Below are 23451 nucleotides of genomic sequence, written 5' to 3' on the forward strand. Positions count from 1 at the left end.
ATGTATGTTTATATTTAAAATATATATAATTTCATCATAAATTAGAAAATACAATAACATATATATTATGAAGTATTTGAACATAATCAAAACATGGGAAGCAAACATATAATGTGTGTTTATTTAAGTGTTCAATAAGCATATTACAATTTATTGGAAATAATAAAATGCAAAAGGAAAGTTATCTATTTTCTATTTAAGGGAGTCGCAACTTAGGCAAATGTCTAGGTGGGTCTGGGCAAGTTAGGCGGGTGCCTAGGCGGTCTAGGCGGGTGTCTCAGCAGGTCTATGCGCCCTTTCTTAATTTTCAAACGTATAGGCATTAATCGAGACGGTGACCAGCCGCCTAACCTAGACAGGACCTAGGCGGAGCCTAAGTGGGAATTTTTAAAACAGTATGGTTTATACATGGAGTTGTAGGAAGTCCGGGTTTCAAATCAGACAATTAGAAGCAGGTTTTAAATTAGGGAATTGTTATTAACACTCCAAAAATCTCATTCTACACTCCAAACTTTCTATATTTTGAAAGAAAAATACACTTGTGAGAAGTGTAGAATGAGATTTTTGGAGTGTCAATAACACTTCCCTTAAATTAACTTCCAACAATACCAACCCATATGTGTCATGTCCCATCTACTATTTCATTTTAAAATTTTAAAATCTTATTATCTTGTTATGATCTAATGTGATATTATTTTCACTAATAGGTTTTAAATTCGATTCAGATCCAACAAGAATCTACGCTTTTTAAAATAATTGAAATTGCTTTTTAATCATCAAAATTGCTTCTTACCATCTTTGAAAAAAAAAAAAATTGGAAGAAAGTTGAGGTTTTACCATAAAATTAGTTAGCAATATAGGGAGTAACCCAACCTCTTATAAGTCATTGCAATGTTTCTCCTTTTATCAGATGACTCTTTTATCTTCACATCCTCACATACGTGTTATGAGTTCTTAAACACTTAAAATCATTTTTGAAAGAAGCACTTCAAATCATTTTTCAATGAGCACTTGAACTTTTTTTTATTTTTTTATTTTTTTAATTTGGGTGAATTACATAAAACTGCCTCAACTATTAGGTAAGTCACGGTTTCATACCTCATCTTTAAAAAATGTCACTGTCATACCTCATCTTATGAATTTGTTACAATTTCATACCTTCCGTCAGTTTGTCTGTTAATTTTTCTGTTAAATAATGACGTGGCTTGAGACAGACACACTATTTATTCAAAAATTAATTAAATATTAAAAACTAAAAATATAAAATCATTTAATAAATTTTTTTTTACACGGGGGACCCACCCCTTATCCCCCTTACACCTTCTTCCCCATCCACCTGTGGCCCCTCCCTTCTTCCCCATCCACCCGTGTCCCCCCACCCCTTAGCAATCTTTGCAACCTTCAACCCAAAATCACAGCAAGCTTTGAACTTGCTGCATCTTGGAAATCAAAGTAGCCATTCACTTCAACCTCCAACTCTCAACCCCTCCATCAAAACCCAAAACTTCAAATTCCTTCGACAACTTCCTGACATCCAAATGCCTACAGATCGGCAACGGTCTTAGCTCCTTCCACCACCAAAGTTCCTACTTGCAGCCACCCTTGCATAAACCCATCTTTGCAACCCAACTACAGCCACCCACCGACGACCTGCACAACCCCCGCTAAGCTGCGATCTCAAAGAAAAATTTGCACTCCCTTCGAAAAGATTGCAGACCCGCGCCTTCAACCTGCTCGCGCTCCTCTGTGTCACGGCCCAGTCGCTTGGGAGAGATGCAAAAGTTTTTTTTTTTTTTTTTTTTTTTTTGAAATAGACGAATTCAAAATTTAGGGTTAGGGTTTGGGTGGAGTTGGGGTATTTTGTTTGAAGTTGGTTAATTTGGTGAGGGTGATGGGTGTGTAGGAGGAGGGGGATGAGCGCCATGGAAGGGAGGTGGAGATGGAGGAAGAGAGGGTGGCCGGGGAGGGAGGGTTTGGTTTTGGCGTTAAAGGTAGGTTGGGGGGACACAAGTGGATGGGGAGGAAAGGGTGAGAGGGATAAGGGGTGGGTCCCCCATGCAAAAAAAAAATTGATTTGATTTTTTTAGTTTTTAATATTTAATTAATTTTTTAATAGAAAGTGGGCCCGTCTTAAGCCATGTCACTATTTAACGGAAGAATTGACAGACAAACTGACGAAATGTATGAAATTGTAACAAATTTGTTAGATGAGGTATGACATTGACATTTTTTAAAGATGAGGTATGAAATTGTCACTGGTCCAATAGTTGAGGTAGTTTTATGTAATTTACCCAAAAAAATTATGATGTGCTTTCTAATAGAAGCGTTTTCACTAAAATTGCTATTGAATAGAAAAGGTGTTTTTGAGAAAATTGTAGCAATGGTCCCTCAGTTTTAACCTAATTGAAGTAATAGTCTCTCAACTAAAAATTCATAACCAATGGTCCATTGACTCATCAAAACGTGTAGTTGAGGTCCTTTTCGTCAACTTTGTTAGAATTTCTGTCAAATGAGTCACTGTCACGCATGTGAGGTTGAATCAAGGGGCAAATATGAAAAAAAAAATTGTAGCAATGAGTCCTCAACTTTAATAGAATTGGAGAAGGGGTCCCTTAACTTTAACCCAATTGGAGCAATGGTCTTTTAACTTTAACCCAATTGTAGCAATAATCCTTCTAACATAACTCATTTTGACGAAATTCTGACAGTTGACGAAAATGATCATAGGTGCACGTTTTGATGAGTTAAGAGACCAATGGTCATAAATTTTTAGTTGAGAAACCATTGTTCCAATTGGGTTAAAATTGAGAAACCATTGCTACAATTTTCTCAAGTGTTTAAAAAAAAAAACAATTCCAAACAAGCTTAACTTATGTTCATAGTGAGTCTTAAGTCTAATTTCCTCCCTAGAAAAAAATAATAATGAATGCCCTTAACATCATCAGATATGGTGAATGTCGTAATGATTTGGATTATCCATCTAGCAGTCTAAAAGGAAAGGCATTTCAAAAGACTGGTTGAAATTTGGATTATGCAGTCCCATCAATGTTCAACCTTTTTTAAGATATGGTAAGGGCCAGAAGTGGCAATGGCAAAAAGGACCTGTTCTGTACTCAGAAGCACACAAACATCAATTTTCACCCCAAAACACATTCAAAAGTTTAAACACCGTCGAAACCACAGCTCCAGCATCGCCCCTTCGACGCCTCCACCCCCTTTCAACTCACGAGATATGACCCTGTAACTAGATTGTTTAAAGTAACTAGAAGGAACGACAACAAGAAACAAGGATGCATTGTCTTGCAGAATGAGCAAGTGATAAGCATGGATGCGATATACCCATTTATTCTTCGCCCGAAAGAATGATCATTCTCAATCAAACTGCATTCTCACATTTAGCATGAACATACAGACTGATATATTCAACAACGTTTACCAACACAGCATTTAACATTCAAGAAAATGTACTACTGGATCTCAAAAAGTTATACGGCTTAGATCGGAAATCGGAAAATTTGCAACAAAAATATACATTAAAGTAGCTCACAAAATAGAACTTGTATATGGAAATAAAACTTAGGAGCAACAATGTCTAGAGTTCTGGTTCTTCAGTGCTCGGAGCAAAGGCCTGCCGCTACTCACTTCTTTGCCTTCTTCTGCCAATACTCACTTTTTTGCTTTCTTCGCACCTCCCCTGCATAAACGAACAGAAATGTTTCATTTCATGATCCTTGTGCCCAACAAATGTATAAGGGTTAACACACAAATTCAAGTAAACTTACTCAGACTGTTGGGGTGCAGCTGCTGGTGCTGCCTTCTCTACAGGTCCCTGCAACATTAGGACACGAAACAGAAAATTAAACTCTGAAAGCTTGAGTTACGAACTATCAACATGAATTCAGCACGACAATTTCCTAACCATCTATAGATTACTGTTGGTTAAAAAAAAAAAAAAACAAGAAAAAGAAAAAAAAGGCACTTCAAATGATTTTCTTAATGTCTAAACCTACCTGTGCCAATCGTTCTTCACGGCGAGCATGCTTCCTCTCTCTGCTAGCCTTGTTCTTCGCACGCTTGGCCTCAAACTGGTCAGCCAGAGTCTTTTCTCTTGCTTTCTCAGCCTTTGACTTATGGATACTCTCCATCAGCACACGCTTGTTCTTGAAGACGTTACCCTTCACCCTCATGTACATGTCATGGTACATGTGCTTGTCAATTTTCTTGGACTCTCGGTACTTACGGAGCAAGCGCCTCAACACTCGCATTCTCCTCATCCAGAGGATTTTGGTGGGCAGCCTTGCCTCCCTGGTACCCTTGCGCTTACCTGGAAACATTAATAAATACATGATCTTCACAATGTCCTTCAAGTAGCAATATGGGAAAAAGAAATCCACCTAAACTAAGATGGTTTGAGGAATCAAATATGACAATAATATGTCAACAATACGCTGAAACAACTTAAAAATAAATCGAACTGCGCAGCTATTTCAATCCCACATACCATAACCAGAGTGACGACCCTTCCTCTTGGCCTCTTTCATTCTCCGAGCACGAGAACGTGAGTGGATCTTTGTTGGTTTCCTGATGATGAACCCATCCTTAACCAATTTCCTGATGTTTTGCCCTGTATGACAGTTATAGTCGTCATCATCATCACATCAAAGTCTAAATTAAACACGGGGGCAAACAAAGACTAGTCTGAAATGGAAAAACAAGCAAGGATAAAGCCCTACTTCGGTTGCATAAACTACGGTGAAAAAAAGGCAATTGCAAAAAAGCAGAACAATTGCAGCCGGGACATTAACTTAGCAAGCAATTTCATGAACTTACTTTCCTATCATTCGACCTTTCAAAACTATAAAATGCAGTGCTTTCGGGACATTAAAGCTAAGTAGTTCCGCACATTTATGTTGCCCATAACAAATATACCAGCTGAAGAGCTCAACAGTTTAACCTAAAACTGACTAGATGATAATAAGAATCCGAACTGCGACCAGGAGGACCGCAACGCAAACTTTTACCACAAACCAAATGAAAGCATACTTAAATCATTTCTTTCGATAAACCTAATCAATTGGTTACACACTAATCAATTGAGTAATTTAATCGACTAAACACCGTGCTTACAACATGCATACTCTCCATATAGATCAATAGCGTATTAAACCCAATCGAAATTAACTCAGTAAAATAATCCAAATTCACAAAAATAAGATTTCTCGTGTTCCAAAATGTTAAGATCGAAACCCAATAAATAAGCAAAAAATCGAATTGAAACGAATTGGATGAACCCCTAAGAAAAAAAAAGAGAGGGGTACGTACTGGAGTTGGCCATGGAGATCTCGCTGACCTCATTGGGGTCGAGCCAGACCTTTCCTTGGCCGCACTTGAGGACGCTGGCAGAAAGCCGCTTCTGGAGCTTCAGCGACACCATTGTTGTTACCTCTAGGGTTTTACGGGGAAAGAGCAAGCTTGGAGGCTGTTACAGAGGTCGGGGATGAGCATATAAGGTTAGGGTTTTTACGAGCTTGGAAATGTGGGCTACCTTCGACCCAGCACGATGTCCCCAGAAGCCCACTTTAAAATTGTTAATAAGAGAGTTGTAAATTAAAAAATAGGGTAGATTATATTTTACCGTCTCAGGTTTAGGCTCGATTTCAATTCCTTACAATATCTTTAAACATTTCAATTTCATACATTTACTATCATTTTATTTCAATTTCATACATCCGTTACATTTTTCATCTATTATTCCGTTAAGAGCTGACGTGGCAGCCACATTTGTGCCACGTGGCTACCAAATTTGTGCCACATGATGAAAAAAAAAAAAAATTTATACATTAAACAATAATTAATTAAAGAAAGGTTTATAAATTAAAAAAAAATGCAGAAACCCATCCCTTCCCCTCCCTTTCCCCGCAACCCCCCACCCCTCTCCTCTACTCTGTTCACCTCCCCCAACCTATCCATGCTGTCGAGTTCCCTCTCTTCAAACCTTACGCCCCCAAATCCCCAAAACCCTCAAAAAACCTTATTCCTGCCGCAACTGCCACACCCTTCACCCCTAACCTCCAAATCGAAATATCCACAAATCCTAACCCCCACTCCGCCGCCACATTCACCCCGAAATCCTTGGGACATGCTGGGCATCGGCCAGACTGGCAACGGCAATCTGAGAACCCCTTAGGGCTTTTTGTGATCTCCCTTTTCTCTCCATGCCCAACGCCTAGAAGAACTCACACCTAGATCCCACAGAGCCGCCGTCTACCTCACCTCCATTGGCTCCGCAATGTTGGGCCTTGCATCCGCAGTCTACCGCTACATCACCTCCGGCAAGATGGACACCGATGCCAATGTCTAGCTTGTGCGCACTGCATCTGCAGTTGGAGTATTTGTGGGCATCGCCATTGGGGGTTAAGGGCGCATTCAATTAGGTTTATTTGAAATGGGTTTTGTTCCTGGTCGGGGAGGGAGAAAGGGGGTGGGGGTGATGAGGTAGGAGACTAGTCGGTTTTGGGTGGGTGGAGGGTTGCGAGGGAGGTGGGGGTGGGGTGGGATGTGGTGTTTGGGTTGTAGGGAAAAGGAAGGGCTCAGGAAGAAGATGGGTTTTTCTTATTTTTTATTATTTTTATAAGTAGGGTAAATTATTATATTATTTTAAATGTATAAAAAAAATATTTTTTGCCATGTGGCACAAAATTGGTAGCCACGTGGCACAAATATGGCTGCCACATCAACTCTTAACGGAACAATGGACGGAAAATGTAACGGATGTCTGAAATTAAAATAAAATGATAGTAAATGTATGAAATTGAAATGTTTTAAAGATGTTGTAAGGAATTAAAATCGAGCTCAAATTTGAGGGGATAAAATGTAATTTACCCAAAAAAATAAGAGGCTTTTTGCAACATTAAAGGACAAACGCCATTGATCAATAGAAAACAGAGTCATGAAGGGATCAGAATGGACCGATACTCATCTTGACATTTTTTCTCATGTAAAAAAATTTAGTGTTATGTTTATGATTTTTAAAATTTTTCGTAGGAGTGGCTCCTATAGAGTTCAGGCAATCCGTTGCTTACGAGTTTTGAGAAGGACTTTGATATGGAGGATCAGTGGAGGAACAGAGGAAGAAAGTCAGAGAAATCTGTGGTTTAAGTTTTAAGAAAGAGAATGATAAGGACGATACTAAACTAGACCCACCACAAGATAGAGTAATTTTTTTAAGTTTCAGATTGAGAAATTGAGACCCAAGCTAAACATATGGCTCCAACACTGGATCAAGAACTAGTTGATATCATGAAAAACTAGTATTCTTTTAGTTAATTTTTATGGTAATGAAACTAGAAATTTCAAAGACAGATTATACCTAAAAAAAAAAAAAGAAAAAAAAAAGGGGGATCCGTACAATATCCCGAATCATGAACTCCCCGACGATACGACGCTACCAGCGACCGCGGAACCAGTCCAAATTGTTCGCGTCGGGTCATCAAAAGCCGAAACCAGGTTGGAGGCGAAGGCAAATCTACTCCGACATGTCAAAATTGTACGGTAGCCACCCGCCAACGGGTAACACGTGGCCTTTTAACAGCTGTCACCAATTCCCTCCACTCTTCCGCATTTTCCTGTCGTTTCCCGTCTGCCCTCCTTATTATCCCGCACTTTCCCGGAAAATTTCCCAACCAAAATTCACCCCCTTTTAGTTTTAGACTCCAAAATTCCCAACCGGTTCCGACGATTTACTTTACCCACAATTCGAATTCGTCGGCCATGGACATCTCTCTCCTATATGACACCGTTACAGTCGCCACCACCGCCCAGGGCCTAGGGTTCGCCAAGTTCCTAATCCGTCACCATGACCTCACCTCCAACAACCAAATTTCCGTCACCGACAATCATACCGATCAATCCTCGCCGTCCATTGGAGTCCCCCAGATCTCTGCCGGTGTTTTCCCCTTCGACGCTGTTGCTCCGCCGCGTGCCCGGCCCAACTCTACCAAAACCGCAACCCGAACCCTCCTTCGCAAAAAACGTCGCGCCAGACGGAGATCTTCGGGCGGCGACGATTCTAACGATGGAGGCGAGGAAGATGGCGGGTTTTTCGGCGGAGATGGTCCCTTTTTCAATGGAGGGTGGGGCGGCAGTGGAGGCGGGGGCGGGGGTTGGAATTTCGATAGGTTTGGAGGGAATAGTTGGGATGAGTCTTCGTCGTCCTCTCCGTCCGATCCGGCTTTTGATTTCGTGTACGAGGTGTTGTGTTGGATTGCGCTTTCGAATTGCGTGCACTTCGCGTTCAAGAGGGTGATTCAAATTGTGGCGGATGGGTTGGGGGATGCTGACCGAGAGAAGGTGCCCATGAGGTTGACTTCGGTCTGCTGATTCGGTACCGTCTCGTTCTCAATGCTTAATGTATGAAATGGGGAAGAATTCGGGTCTAATTTGTGCGTTTGGTTGGGTTTTCGTTTGATGATCGAATTTGTATATATTGTATATATTTATTGCCATTGCTGTTATGAATAGATGGTCTTATTCTGTTAATAATTCAACTGTTATGAATAGATGGTCATAATTTGTTAATAATTCAATCTTCCTTTCAATAAGATCTGTGTTTTCGAAATTGATGATTGTGTAAGAATGAGTTAATGCTAACTTCTACGAATACGAAATGGAGTTCTTTGTTCGAAATAGGTGGAAACATACTGATTTGTACAATATAAGAGGATTCGGACAATTGGTGATTATGTAAGAATGAGTTAATGCTAACTTCTAGGAATACGAAATGGAGTTCTTTGTTCGAAATAGGTGGAAACATACTGATTTGTACAATATAAGAGGATTCAGACAATTGGTGATTATGTAAGAATGAGCTAATGCTAACTTCTACGAATACGAAATGGAGTTCTTTGTTCGAAATAGGTGGAAACATACTGATTTGTACAATATAAGAGGATTCAGACAATTGGTGATTATGTAAGAATGAGCTAATGCTAACTTCTAGGAATACGAAATGGAGTTCTTTGTTCGAAATAGGTGGAAACATACTGATTTGTACAATATAAGAGGATTCGGACAATTGATGATTATGTAAGAATGAGTTAATGCTAACTTCTAGGAATACGAAATGGAGTTCTTTGTTCGAAATAGGTGGAAACATACTGATTTGTACAATATAAGAGGATTCAGACAATTGGTGATTATGTAAGAATGAGCTAATGCTAACTTCTACGAATACGAAATGGAGTTCTTTGTTCGAAATAGGTGGAAACATACTGATTTGTACAATATAAGAGGATTCGGACAATTGGTGATTATGTAAGAATGAGTTAATGCTAACTTCTAGGAATACGAAATGGAGTTCTTTGTTCGAAATAGGTGGAAACATACTGATTTGTACAATATAAGAGGATTCAGACAATTGGTGATTATGTAAGAATGAGCTAATGCTAACTTCTACGAATACGAAATGGAGTTCTTTGTTCGAAATAGGTGGAAACATACTGATTTGTACAATATAAGAGGATTCGGACAATTGGTGATTATGTAAGAATGAGTTAATGCTAACTTCTAGGAATACGAAATGGAGTTCTTTGTTCGAAATAGGTGGAAACATACTGATTTGTACAATATAAGAGGATTCAGACAATTGGTGATTATGTAAGAATGAGCTAATGCTAACTTCTAGGAATACGAAATGGAGTTCTTTGTTCGAAATAGGTGGAAACATACTGATTTGTACAATATAAGAGGATTCAGACAATTGGTGATTATGTAAGAATGAGCTAATGCTAACTTCTAGGAATACGAAATGGAGTTCTTTGTTCGAAATAGGTGGAAACATACTGATTTGTACAATATAAGAGGATTCGGACAATTGGTGATTATGTAAGAATGAGTTAATGCTAACTGCTAGGAATACGAAATGGAGTTCTTTGTTCGAAATAGGTGGAAACATACTGATTTGTACAATATAAGAGGATTCAGACAATTGGTGATTATGTAAGAATGAGCTAATGCTAACTTCTACGAATACGAAATGGAGTTCTTTGTTCGAAATAGGTGGAAACATACTGATTTGTACAATATAAGAGGATTCGGACAATTGGTGATTATGTAAGAATGAGTTAATGCTAACTTCTAGGAATACGAAATGGAGTTCTTTGTTCGAAATAGGTGGAAACATACTGATTTGTACAATATAAGAGGATTCAGACAATTGGTGATTATGCAAGAATGAGCTAATGCTAACTTCTACGAATACGAAATGGAGTTCTTTGTTCGAAATAGGTGGAAACATACTGATTTGTACAATATAAGAGGATTCGGACAATTGGTGATTATGTAAGAATGAGTTAATGCTAACTTCTAGGAATACGAAATGGAGTTCTTTGTTCGAAATAGGTGGAAACATACTGATTTGTACAATATAAGAGGATTCAGACAATTGGTGATTATGTAAGAATGAGCTAATGCTAACTTCTAGGAATACGAAATGGAGTTCTTTGTTCGAAATAGGTGGAAACATACTGATTTGTACAATATAAGAGGATTCAGACAATTGGTGATTATGTAAGAATGAGCTAATGCTAACTTCTAGGAATACGAAATGGAGTTCTTTGTTCGAAATAGGTGGAAACATACTGATTTGTACAATATAAGAGGATTCAGACAATTGGTGATTATGTAAGAATGAGCTAATGCTAACTTCTAGGAATACGAAATGGAGTTCTTTGTTTGAAATAGGTGGAAACATACTGACTTGTACAATATAAGAGGATTCGGACAATAGATTACGCAGATTTTCTCGGAAAACATTGATTCATTGTAGGCATTGTGAAATGTGAATTTTAAGAGTAAAATACCGATGTTTAGACCTTTAGCTGGTGGTGGAGTTATAAGAAGTTGGCGATGCTTTTGTTTGGATTTACATTAGAAGCATACTGAGCTGTATAATGCCGGAGGATTGTGAGGATAATTTATGCAGATTTGCTTGGAAGTGTTGAGTTTAAGCATTTCAAAATATTTCAATCAGGTTCTCAAACCAATCAGGGAACTTCCTTCCAAAGACCAAACCATTAAATCCCACACTATAAAATTTCTGGCGGAACCTTCCGCAGAAAAACCACGCTGAATTTTTTCGATATTTTTAAACTTTTTGTTTCAAAGCGGCGAAACCTCGAGATACTTTTCACTTGTGTGAGTCTGTTCCTTCCCGAGGGGTAATTCAGTCGTAGAGGTCGAAAAAGTGCATTCCAGTCTCGGTGATGCAAGATTTATTTAAGTCTGTGATAGCAGTTCCCTGGAACTTGTTTTTTTTTTTTTTTGGTAAATTCACTGGAACTTGTTTCAATAAATAAAGTTGAACGCGAAATCTTGTTGAGAGTAGTTTTGTTTCACTGGTATATTGCCTTTGTTGTTATAAATAGATGGCTTCTGTTAAGAATTCGTTATCCTGTGAAATACATCTATGTTGATGGTTGTGTGATTGTGAGCTAATGCCAACTTTTAGGATTACAGCATGAAGTTCTTTGTAAAACATAGTCGGAAGCCTGCTGAGTATAAAGTCAGAGGATGTGACTATAATTTATGCAGATTCTCTTGGAAAACATTGATCTTAGGCATTTCAAAATGTGACTTTTCAGAGTAAAACATTGATGTTGAGACTTTAGATCATTATCCAGAGGTGGATTTATACGTAGTTACTGTGCTTGTATTTTAGAGTATAGATTTATACAAAGCATGCTTAGTTGTATAATGTCGGAGGATTCTGATGATAATTTATGCAGAGTTTCTTGGAAAGTATCGAGTGTAAGCATTTCAAAGTGTGACTTTTTTGGGGTAAAAAGCTGATGAATTTAGACCCCCATCCAGAGTTGGAGATAGAAGAAGCTTACTTTGCTTGTGGTAAATTTAGTCCAGTCTTGGAGAGGCATTTGTATAGATTTAGTTCTTCCGTTATATTCTCTATGATAGTAGTTCGCTGGAACCTCTTTCTTTGACGTTTAACGTGCTAGTCTTGGCTAGAGCAGTTTTGTGATATCAGTATCTTCGGTCTCGTATGCACTATATGAGGTGACTTTTTCTAATGGATTGATTTAAGTATCTACTATCGTATTGATTTGAAAGTGTGTGTCGTATTGGAGTGAACTGTTCTTCTATCTGATTTTATATATGGCTTTTGATATTGAAAGTGCTTACTCTTCCGGTGTACTATTGTTGCTGTGTTTTAGAACGATGGACATATTAAATAGAAGCACAGGATATTGTATAGGTTAGAGCTTAATCGAGTCGAGTTGTAGGGTACCGAGCAATAAATAAAGTAAGCCAATGAATTGCTTAGTTGTATCAACTTTGGAAGCATGAGTTTAAGTATTGGTTTTTGCAATCATCGGTAGGGCACGGTAGAAGTTGGTTTCATTGATCGCTCACTGTGTTGGTAGGTCATTAAAGCCAAAAGAAGAGGAGGGGGGGGATGAACGGGAGGCAAGTTGACATTACCTTCTCGTCTTTATTTCTTTGTTTGGTCCCTTTTCTTGTTTGTGTGATTGGTTTGCCTTGTCATTGGAGCTTTCCTCGATGAAATGGCACCCTGCTCTTGTTTTGTTTACAAGGAAAAGTCCAAATAAAAGGCACTACAGAAATGATGCACTAAATAGTTGAATAGTTTCTGTAATGTCTTTTGTCAGAGTTTTGATATCTTGAATAGATCTGTAACACTTTATCAGTTTCATTCTTTTGTGTTTATATAGTTGGATGACCAAGCGATTTTAGTTTTAACTGAATTTTTGCAGAGGCGATCGATATATAGTGATTTATTAATGGTTCTGATCACATATACTTTGATGGTATTATATATTTGTAAGAATGCATATACAGATACGGTGGTGATAGAAAGAATCCTCAGGTGACATCCTTGTATATGATCAACAAAAAACTGAGAACAAAAAATAATGGTTGTTAAGGCAACATAAAATATGTTTTTCAACTGTCGTAGAATCATAGAATCGTAGCTTAAGGACCCACTTGGATTTTATTTGCTCTGGTTCATGCATCTTTCCCAGGGAGTCCACATTATTCAATGTTTTTGTCAAATTGCTTCACCAACTTGCTTATATATGAATTGACCTTGAATAGTTTTTGGGGAGTTTAATCCCACACTTTCTTTTTAACTTTTATACACTTTTTTTATTTGACAATCGACTTGAATAAATCAACGAAAAACGTCTGCTTGATCGGTGCCAAAAACTCCATTTCCATGAGTTCTGGGTTTGGGCGCTTTGTAGCCCCGTTCTTGAGAAATGATACGGTCTAGCTCATTCCTCGAACAAAGTTTTTACGAGATCTCTATCTACCAAAATTCTAACTTCCGGCGAACAAATAATCATCAAGTGATCTTCTTTCCAGACAACACATACAAAGAGACCCGCCCGCTAATAAATAGTTAAGTAATTGAATAATGTTAAACAGAGATGCACAAAAGAAGGAAAAAAAAGTGTAATATTCTCCTAGTGTTTTTATATTTTTACTAATTAATAAAACACTCATTGTCAACCAAAATCCTATAAAATTATCAATTTAACCCTCTAATTAAAACAGAACATGAATAAGAAATATGGGGCAGAAATGTAATTCCACACAATCAAATTTTGCTTTTTTTTCTTTCAAAGCTTTATCTACATGTATTCCTAACATATCTCTTAAAAATAATAATAAAAAAAAAACAAAAGATAAAAACTTTTCACTCTCACATTCTCTATCACTCTCTTCCTCTCTTCTTTTATTTCAAAAACAAAAATAAAAAATTTTCTCACACACACTTTGTGTGTGCCCATATGCTAGTATATTACTAATATAAGGTATGAGTGGTGCCAAATTAATTGAGTCGTAATATAATTTGATAGTTACCATTAATAATTATTAAGTCCTTTTCTATGTTTTATTGTCTCAGGTTCTAAGTTTTCTTGTTTTTGGGAGCAATTGTCTAATCTTATTACTTCCCATACTTTGTTTTTGGCGTTGACCAATAAATACATTTTTTTTTACTGATTTAAGACTGACAAGTTCTTACCAACCACTTACTGCTCTCTCAGAATCTATCTCAGAAAAAACCCTAAATCTGCAAAAGCTTTAGCTGCCGGTCCTTTGCTTCCCTTCCACTTTACCCCCAATCTTCTTTGCCCTTTCTTTCCAGTTCTTGGTGGGCAACTAATTTTCTCGACGTTGTTGCAGCTTTCCATCCCTAATTATTGAGACCTTGTGCTTTAAGATACCGTTTGGTACGTGAGACGGAACAGAACGGAACAGAGTGGGACAAGACGTTCCGTCCCACGTTTGGTGCGCCTAAAACAGGTGGAACGAACTGTTCCACGGGACGAGTTTTGGGTGAATTTTCGTTTCACCTCACCCCCTGGAACGACTCGTTCCACATCTGTGGAACACAAAATTATAACCTCTCCATCTCCTTATTCTTCCTCCTTGTTTCCATCCGAGGGCATCTTTGCTCCCGCTCCTTTCTGTTTCGTCCTGTCCCATCTCGTTCCGTCCCATCCCGTTCCGTCCCGTCCCGTCTGCATACCAAACGATACCTAAGGGAAAGATGTGTGGGTTTGGGTGAGTTTTGGTTGTTGGGGTTGGATCCCCCTTTTTTAGTTTGTTTTTAAGGGCTTTGTGAATCCTTTTGATGGATTGGTGCCGGCTCCGTCTTCCTTGTCCAGATCAGTGGCGGCTGGATGGTTTTATAACGGATGTTGGGGTCTTCGATTGAGGCGTTCTGGCTTTAGTCAAATTTCTACGTTAAAAAAAAGACTAACAAGTCTAAACATGCGACCTTGTGTTTTTCTAACATTTTAAGTTAATAGTTTCGTTTAACGATATAGATATTAATCGGCACTCGTGATTATGAGATACAGTTAGGATTCGTTTGTTAACTAATTGCGTTTTTAGCTCTTAGTGTTTATAGCAAAGGTACGATAATCATTAGGCAAATCAGAATTCGTACAAACTGAGGATAGTGTGCATAATGGGTCTCGATAAAAACCTTGTCGGGGATTTCAATCCGGTCAAAGGAAAAAAGCGTTCCGCACAACAAAAGCCTACCCTCAAATAAACAATAGAAATGAGTTTACAATCCCTCATCTAAAAGAACATCTTGGATCAAATCTGGAGGCTCCTCAAACCACACTATCGTCTTAGCACTATTAATCCCCATCCGAGCAAGTCAATGGATTGTCGAGTTCCCTTCCTTTTGGACATGACTCACCACTAACTACGACCACTCCATGAGCAGACATCTTAGATCATTGATTAGAGGACCAAAGGCAGAGCTGTCTTCCCCACGCCCCTGCATGGCTGCTAACACTAATGTAGAGTCGCCTTCAAACTGAATCTTCCCCTTCACCGTATCTAGAATGCCAGCCAATATTGTAGCTCTTTGAACTACAAAGAATTCAGTATGCAATACAGAGTTTGCCCTTTCAATTGGACCAATAATAGCGGCAAGACACTCCCCCAAATGGTTTCGAACCACCACCCCAAAACCTCCCCTGTTACTTCTATGGCTCTAAGGTCCATCAAAGTTGCACTTAACCACCTTTCCGCATGTCTTCTCTACTTCAGAATCTCCCGGCTTGCCTTCTTCGCCATCGGCTTATGCTACTTATGAAACTTTTGCATCCAGCCCTCAGTTCGAAGCACAATCTCAAGCGGCGGTAATGCCGTGCCATTCTATATAATCTCATTCATATGTTTCCACAAAGACCAAATCAACATTAGACATAGATTAAACCCCTAAGTAGGTCCCTGGAACTATAAATTGGCTAACCAATTCATAAAGCACCCTCCTTGCCCACCATCTACCCACAAGCCCAAACCTCGAAACCACACCGCTCTAGCCACATTAAAATCTCTGAAGACATGCTCCGTTGATTCCACCCAACCTCCACAAACAACAGACATCTCCTCATTCATCACTCTTCGTTTACAAAGGTTTAACCTCGTAGGGAGAGAATCCAAACAAGCACGCCACACACATATCTTCACCTTCCCAGGAGCACAAACACCCCACAATTTATTCCATAACTTCTCTCCAATGGTACTGGAAGAAGAACATGAGCCAGCTGCCCCTTCGCCAATAGTTATACTAACCCATGTGCAACATGATATGCATTCCGGATAGTAAATTTCCCATGTCGTTCATAATGCCAAATCTTATGGTCATCATTATCTCGTAGATTTAGGGGAATCCTACGAATGAGATCCACTTCTTCTTGAGAAAAAAGTTCATTCAGCATTTGAACGTTCCACTGCTTTGACTCTATCCAAAATAAACCCTTTATCTTTCACATACGCGAACGTTTCTTTCTTCGACTTCCGAACTAACACCGGCAGTCCCAAATATTTATCATGAAAATCCACTCTCCACATATCGAGACAATCTGCTAACAACTGCTTATCATAAACAGTAAGGTTGGAACTGAACGAAACACAACTCTTCTCAAAGTTGACCGCTTGTCCAGAAGCCCTTTTATACTTGCTCAACACTTGTTTAATATTCTGACACTCACTAATGGTACCTCGAGCGAATAGAAAGCTATCATCAGTGAAAAATAAAGGGTGGATGCTAGGCGTAGCACAACAAACTTTGATCCCTTGCAAGTTTCCATCAAGTTCAACCTTTATCAATAGTGTCGAGAGGCCTTCTCCACACATAACAAACAAATAAGGGGATAGAGGATCTCCTTGCCGTATTCCTCTTTCCGGATGCACATAACCCACATGATCGCCATTCAACTTAAGAGAATAAGACACCGTTGTGACACACAACATGACCATACTGATCCACCTATCAAAGAACCCCAACAGATGCATCAAGCCTCAAGAAACTTTCACTCTACACGATCATACGGCTTACTAATGTCCAACTTCACCACCATTAAACCATTTGACCTCGATGACCATTTATGCATATAATGAGCAACTTCAACAGCTATCAAATAATTATCAGAGATCAGCCTTCCTAGCACAAAGGCACTTTGTGTAGGGGAAATGACATGTGGAAGAATAAGCTTCAACCTATTCGTCAAAACTTTTGCCACTATTTTGTACGACACATTGCACAAACTAATAGGGCAAATTTATGTCATCAATGTAGCATCCTTGACTTTGGGAATTAACGTGACATGGGTATAATTGATTTTCCAGGTAATTTGACCAGAGAGAAGCATAGACCGAACCCCATTACAAATGTCCCCACCTACCACTCCCCAATGCTTTTGGTAGAAACCCGGAGACATACCGTCAGGTGCCAGAGCTTTTGTAGGATGCATTTGAAAAACAACACATTTAATCTCCTCATCCGTGAACGGGTTCTCCAAGGAGTTATTCATCTCATCTGTCACCTTGGGCATGATATGGCACAAAATATCATCAAAATTCTCCACGCCATTTAAACTAAAGAGCTTTGTGAAGTACGATACCACAATCTCCTCCATCCCCCTATGATCCTTTTATCAATACCCATTATCATCCATCAACCCATATAAACAATTATGCTTTTGCCTCATATTCGTCTTATGATGAAAATATTTGGTATTATGATCTCCCAGCTTAACCCAATTTTCCTTCGACCTCTGTCTCCAAAACTGCTCTTTTTGTTCTAGCAATCTGTTTAACTTTCCAATAAGCTCTTTTTCTGCTAAATAGACTCATCAGTGAATGGTTGACCCAACAAGCAAGTAAGTTTATCCTCCACCTCCTTTATTTCATGCGGACCCAACCTTGCATTATTGCGGACCCATTTATTGAGCTTCATCCACGTCATCTTAATTTTCTTAGTAACTTGGAACAGTGGCGAGCCCACCACATCATGGTTCCACCCATCCCTTACCGCTTCAACACATGCTTCCTGCATATGCCAACTTTCCTCATAACGAAACTGATTCTTACCTCGAATCGGATTGCGTCCCGACCAATTAAGGAGGATCGGCACATGGTCAGACAAAGTCTTGTTTAAATGTTGCACTTTAGAACGAGGGAACAACTCTATCCATTCTAAATTACCCAAAACTCTATCTAACCTTACCTTTATTCCACCCCCTTTCGTAATAAACCACGTAAATTTATTCCTTGTAAAACCAAGATCCAGTAGCCGATAAATCATATTTTTACACTAAAAAGTCAAACTTGATACTATTCACTTTACTTTTTATTTTATCATTATCATTAAAACTCAAAATATTCAAATCATTTTTATTAATTTTCCTTTCATTTTAAATCTAGAAGATGAAGGAAAAGTAAAAGGTGTCCCTTGATGCGTAGGAAAAATGGGGAAAATCATTTGACTAATGTTACCATCGGGGACAATGAATCTCATCGACTAACTGACCTATGGTAATTAGGGTGTCAACTTTTTATTGGGTCCCGGGTCCAAATTGGTCACTTGGATTGCAACGGGCATTAAATTAAGCGTAGCCAAGTAAAGTAAAAGTCCAAGAGCTTCTCCTTCCTGCTTCTAGATTAGGAACGATGGATTTACTTCTTTGTATGTAATGATTATTTAATAATTTATGTTATCACTTTTGTAGGGATGACGTGGATGTGAAACACTGAAAGAATTATGATTTTCCCTTATTTTCTTCTTCCCAAAACTGTGTCTGAACTATGAAGTACTAATAGAATGATGCTTTCATGGCTTTTTCTACCATTCAATATCTTGAACTAATCTAAATTACGAAGATGGGAATTCAAATTAAGTGCAAGGCCAACTAACTTACTCCACATCCATTTCATTATAAATGAAACCAAGTAGAGAGTACAGTACACAGTTATGTTAATAGATATATGTTAACAAAGTAGGAACCTTTGTTTTCAAAGATTTATCATGCGTAATTTATTACAACGTGAAACTATTATTGACACTTCATAAACGTATATGTCACCAAAATTTATTAGATACTGTTGAAGTAGGTTACGTTCAAGGTTCAAAACCCTCTCATATGAGAAAAGACGTTACATGGTTGTATTATATAACAAATAAGTCATATAGTGAAATGATCCTTAGATGAAAGATTAAAATATAAATTGTACATTTTCGATAATAAATTTTTTTGTATAAAAACACATTATTTATTGAATGAGCGGATACCCAGAATCGGAAAAATACGACAAAAGTTTATCCCGCGATCTAGTGATTAGTATCACACTATTCTAAAAATCCTTGGCTAGCGCCGCCTAGGTGCTAGGCGGCTAGCCACCGTCCCGATTAATGTATAGGCGTTTGAAAATTAAGAAAAAATGCCTAGACCAGTTGAGGCGCCTGACTAGACCGCCGAGGCACCTGCCTAACCCACCCAGACCCGCCTAGGCACCTGCCTAGATTGTGACTCACTTAGACAAAAAGTAGATAACTTTCAATTTGCATTTAATATTTTTAATAAATTGTAAAAGACTTGTTGAATACTTAAATGAATACACACTATGTGCTTGTTCCCCATGTTTTCATTATGTTCTAATACTTTATAATACATATATCATTCTATTTTGTAGTTTATGATGAAATTACATATATTTTAAGTATAAACATATATTTATTTACACGAAATATAATGGATTTACTTAAATTCACCTAGTCCACCTAGGCGCTAGACCCCAACCCACCGTCCGACTAGCGCTTAGCGTCTTTTATAACCATCACCTTCCTGCCATATTATTATTATTATTATTATTATTATTTATTTGTGCCGGCTTGAATTAATTTATTGATTCTCCTTAATTTCATTCCAAATATTTTATAATTGCACGTATATTCGTAAGTGCCATTAAATAATAATCATCACTAACAAGAATTATGAGTATAATAATGTATTTTAAATGTATTATATTACATATATTAATCAGATACATGAACCGACATGGATGGGAGCATAACCACTTTAATTTTGCGATTCGCGAAACAAACACAGTCGCTCGCCCACGGATTTGAATCCCATCCTGTTTTAAATTGTGGAGATTATATAGATCATCATATCTTAGTCATTTATCTTGCATCGCGTGATTAGAAATTATTTAATTTTTAAAATTAAACATAAATAGTACCTAAAATAACTGACCTTATAATATACGATAAACGATTAGAATATGATTATTCTAGAGAGGATCCTCTTCCCTCGCCCACAACAAGAACGATGATGCATCATGCATGTAATCTAAACACCACCCTTACTATCTTTTCAATGTATTATCTATTAGGAATTGTTATTAGCATTTCAAAAATCTCATTCTACACTCCTCACAAATGTATTTTTCTTTCTAATAATAGAAAGTTTGAAGTGACAAATGAGATTTTTGTAGTAATAATAACAATTCCTTATCTATTTTTATAGTATTGTCGGTAAATCTAACAAAACGTGTTAACAACAATATAACATAATAGCCAACAAATAGGTGGTGTATTGAACTTGGTGGTTTGGGTTTTTTTTTTTTTTTTTTTTTTAACATACTGTGTTTCATATTTAAGTGTTTCTTTTCTTCTTAATGTAGATTAGTGTAAAATATCGCTTGTAATGAATAATATTATAGCTAACAAAATATACTGACATCTTTTCGTAGTTTTTAATGCATCCTAGTGTAAACACTCCTTTTTGTTAAGTGATTTCTTCACGAATTTGTAAAAATTATTATCTATTATATAAGGGAATTATTATTAGTATTTCAAAAATTTCATTTGGCACTCCAAACTTTCTATAATTAGAAGAAGAAAAAAAGTACACTTATGAGATGTGTAGAATGATAATTTTGGAAAATTAGCAATAATAAGGTGCATTTTTATAATTATTATTGTTTTCAAATCTTTTTCAAATAAAACTTTTGAAAACAAAAATTTGAAATTATAAAAAAAAAAAAGTTTTTGGTGAAAATATAATAGAAACGAAATTTAAATTCTAAATTTCTAAAAATGGAAAAAGAAAACAAGATGTTATCATAATATTGCTTACTTTTTTGTTGAGTGCTATCATCAAGGACACACAAAAACCTTTTATTAAAATGGATGTGATATCCACGCACTTTTTATTTTTATTTTTTACACCCCTTATTAATTTTAGTTCATTGATTTTCTTCAATTTATTCAATCTGATGACCCCAAATCAAGAGAATGTGCGAGAAGTGAAAAGAGGTATGTAGATAGTACACTCCTACTAAAAATGCCATGCTTCTTGAAAAAACACTTTACCTTTTTTTTTTTTTAACAAAATATTATATACCTTAAAGACGTGAGGAAGTGGGCTAAACCTCACATTAAGTTAGTAATAATATAATTCAAATTCGCATTTGACGAGAATCGAACCTAAAACATTTTTCTTATAATTAAGAAAGAATATAACGTAATACCAAGTGATAAAAAATCACTTACTTATAAGTGTTTCTCATGCTTCCTCGCTAGAGAAGCGTTACTTCTCAAATAAACTCTTTTATAAAGCAAAAGCTTTATATATATTTTTTGCTAATCATGCTGATAAACACTTTCAACATTAACAAACCGAAACGCACTGATTATAACATGCACAAATGCAAAAGCAGTTAATTACTATTTAAAGATAAAACAACAAAGCAAAAAACACATGTGACTTTGTTCCCAAAAAAAAAAAAAAAAAACAACACACAAGACATAAACCCAGTCACGATCCACAAACGCGAATTAACCATACATTCATAATTTAATTAATATTTATTTTTTGCTGCCTTAATACAGAGACTGCCCCCGCAGCTGTTGCTGGTGTGTCAGCAGGTCATCCAGCATCCACAGGTCCAACGAGTCCGATTCACCGCTTCCACTCGCCACCTGACTCGGCTGCTCCGCCACCACCTCATCCAGCCCCAAGAACGACTCCAAGCTCGATATTTGCTCCTTCAGCTCAAACACTCCGTCACCACCCGCCACCTCATTCTTAGCATACATATCAGCGCCACCCTGATAAAATGGATCATAATGGTAAGAACCGGTCTGGAAACTCGGCTGAGTAGACTTCACCCGAGTCGATTCAGCCACAATGCACCGCTTCTTTGTCGGCGGCGGCGTAGCCGGAGCCAGAGGCGGAGGCAGTGAAGAGGGTGGTGGTTGTGCAAAGTTGAGCTTGGCCTTGTCCCCGCGGATGCGCACGGCGGCTTCGTCGTAGGCGCGGGCGGCTTCCTCGGCGGTGTTGTAGGTGCCGAGCCAGACTCGGACGCCTTTGCGGGGGTCGCGAATCTCAGCCGCCCATTTGCCCCACGGCCTCTGCCTTATTCCTCTGTACACATTTTTCCTCACTCTCTTGCCTTTTGCAGCAGCAGCGGCAGCTGCCTCGGTCGCCTTCTCGGGCTTCTCATCACTTGTCGCTACTCCGATCAAACCACACCAACCATAAGTTAACTACTGCATTTCTTTTGTTAATTCAGTAAAAAAAAAACGAGAAGACAAAAATATTAATTTTAAAATCAAGGAAAATAAATTCTTTGCATCTCTTTTCTTCTTCTGAATTAATTTTTGTCGTTTGATATTTTTTTAATTTGTTCAATTTACAAACAAAAACAATTGACAGTGTCAAGAGAAAATCATATTTTTATTTCAATCTTTTGCGTTTTGATCTTTCAGGAAAGTTGCACTGAAATCTAACTTTCTATTAAAACAAATAATTAATAAACACAAAGAGGTAGTAGAATATGATTAATTACTAATATAAATTAGTAGTTGTGTGATCATTAAATTAGAACTTAATTAATTGGAGAATTTAATTCTAGCCAAATACAATAATTAAACACCTTCTAAATATTTTTGTTCAGGAAAAAAAAAAAAAAAAAAAAAAAAGCCTTCTAAATATTCCAGAAAATTTAGAGAAAAAGCTAGTGCAGCAAAAACAGCAAGAAAATACATACAAAGAACTCAATTATTTAAAAGCTAGTGCAGCTAAACAGCAACAAAATATACACAAAGAACTCAATTATTTAATTGAAAATCTAGTGAAAAGTATAATTCATATACAATTATCAGATAAAAAAACAAAATCATGCAAGAAACAAAGCAAACAGAAGAGACAGACAAGTTCTGAGAAATAAATACAATTAATCATGCAAGCTTTACAAGAAAGTAGATAAAATTCTAGACAAAACCCAGTAAAGAAAATGCCATATATAAAAAATTGTGTGTGTGTGTATTTATCTATATGTATAGATAGATACCTTTTGTGACAGATGCTTTGGGCTTCTGGACCACCTTGTAATCCTCAGGCTGTTTGTTGATGCTGTTGGAGTGGTCTATGCCGAGGAGGTCAGAGATGGTGTCAAGCTCCGACCAGAGGTCCTCCGCCGTCAGCTTCCGGCCACGCTTGGAGGCGATGAAGTCAGAAATGATAGCACCACCACACATGTTTAGGTTGCCTCTTGTAGAAACTTTGAGAGAAAAAAGTGCTTTCTCATGACACGCAC

General features: G+C 37.6%; 3 protein-coding genes across 3 annotated transcripts; 1 reads left to right on the forward strand and 2 right to left on the reverse strand.

Moving 5' to 3' along the window:
• Window positions 1-3363: 3363 nt before the first annotated feature.
• On the reverse strand, window positions 3364-5544 carry LOC137730785 (large ribosomal subunit protein eL19x). The gene is made up of 5 exons (XM_068469745.1): window positions 5323-5544; window positions 4502-4624; window positions 4011-4324; window positions 3783-3829; window positions 3364-3694 (listed from the first exon to the last, which is right to left on the reverse strand). The coding sequence occupies exons 1-5, from the start codon at window positions 5432-5434 to the stop codon at window positions 3667-3669; spliced, it is 624 nt and encodes a 207-aa protein (XP_068325846.1). The 5' UTR covers window positions 5435-5544; the 3' UTR covers window positions 3364-3666.
• Window positions 5545-7770: 2226 nt separating this feature from the next.
• LOC137732660 (uncharacterized) lies at window positions 7771-8379 on the forward strand. The gene has a single exon (XM_068471960.1). It carries the CDS (start codon window positions 7771-7773, stop codon window positions 8377-8379), a length of 609 nt encoding a protein of 202 aa, XP_068328061.1.
• Window positions 8380-21543: 13164 nt separating this feature from the next.
• Window positions 21544-23451, reverse strand: LOC137731499 (ethylene-responsive transcription factor RAP2-3). The gene is made up of 2 exons (XM_068470618.1): window positions 23206-23451; window positions 21544-22365 (listed from the first exon to the last, which is right to left on the reverse strand). Exons 1-2 carry the CDS (start codon window positions 23390-23392, stop codon window positions 21734-21736), a joined length of 819 nt encoding a protein of 272 aa, XP_068326719.1. The 5' UTR covers window positions 23393-23451; the 3' UTR covers window positions 21544-21733.

Source organism: Pyrus communis, chromosome 4, assembly GCF_963583255.1.
Source record: "Pyrus communis chromosome 4, drPyrComm1.1, whole genome shotgun sequence".
Taxonomy (NCBI): Eukaryota; Viridiplantae; Streptophyta; class Magnoliopsida; order Rosales; family Rosaceae; genus Pyrus; species Pyrus communis.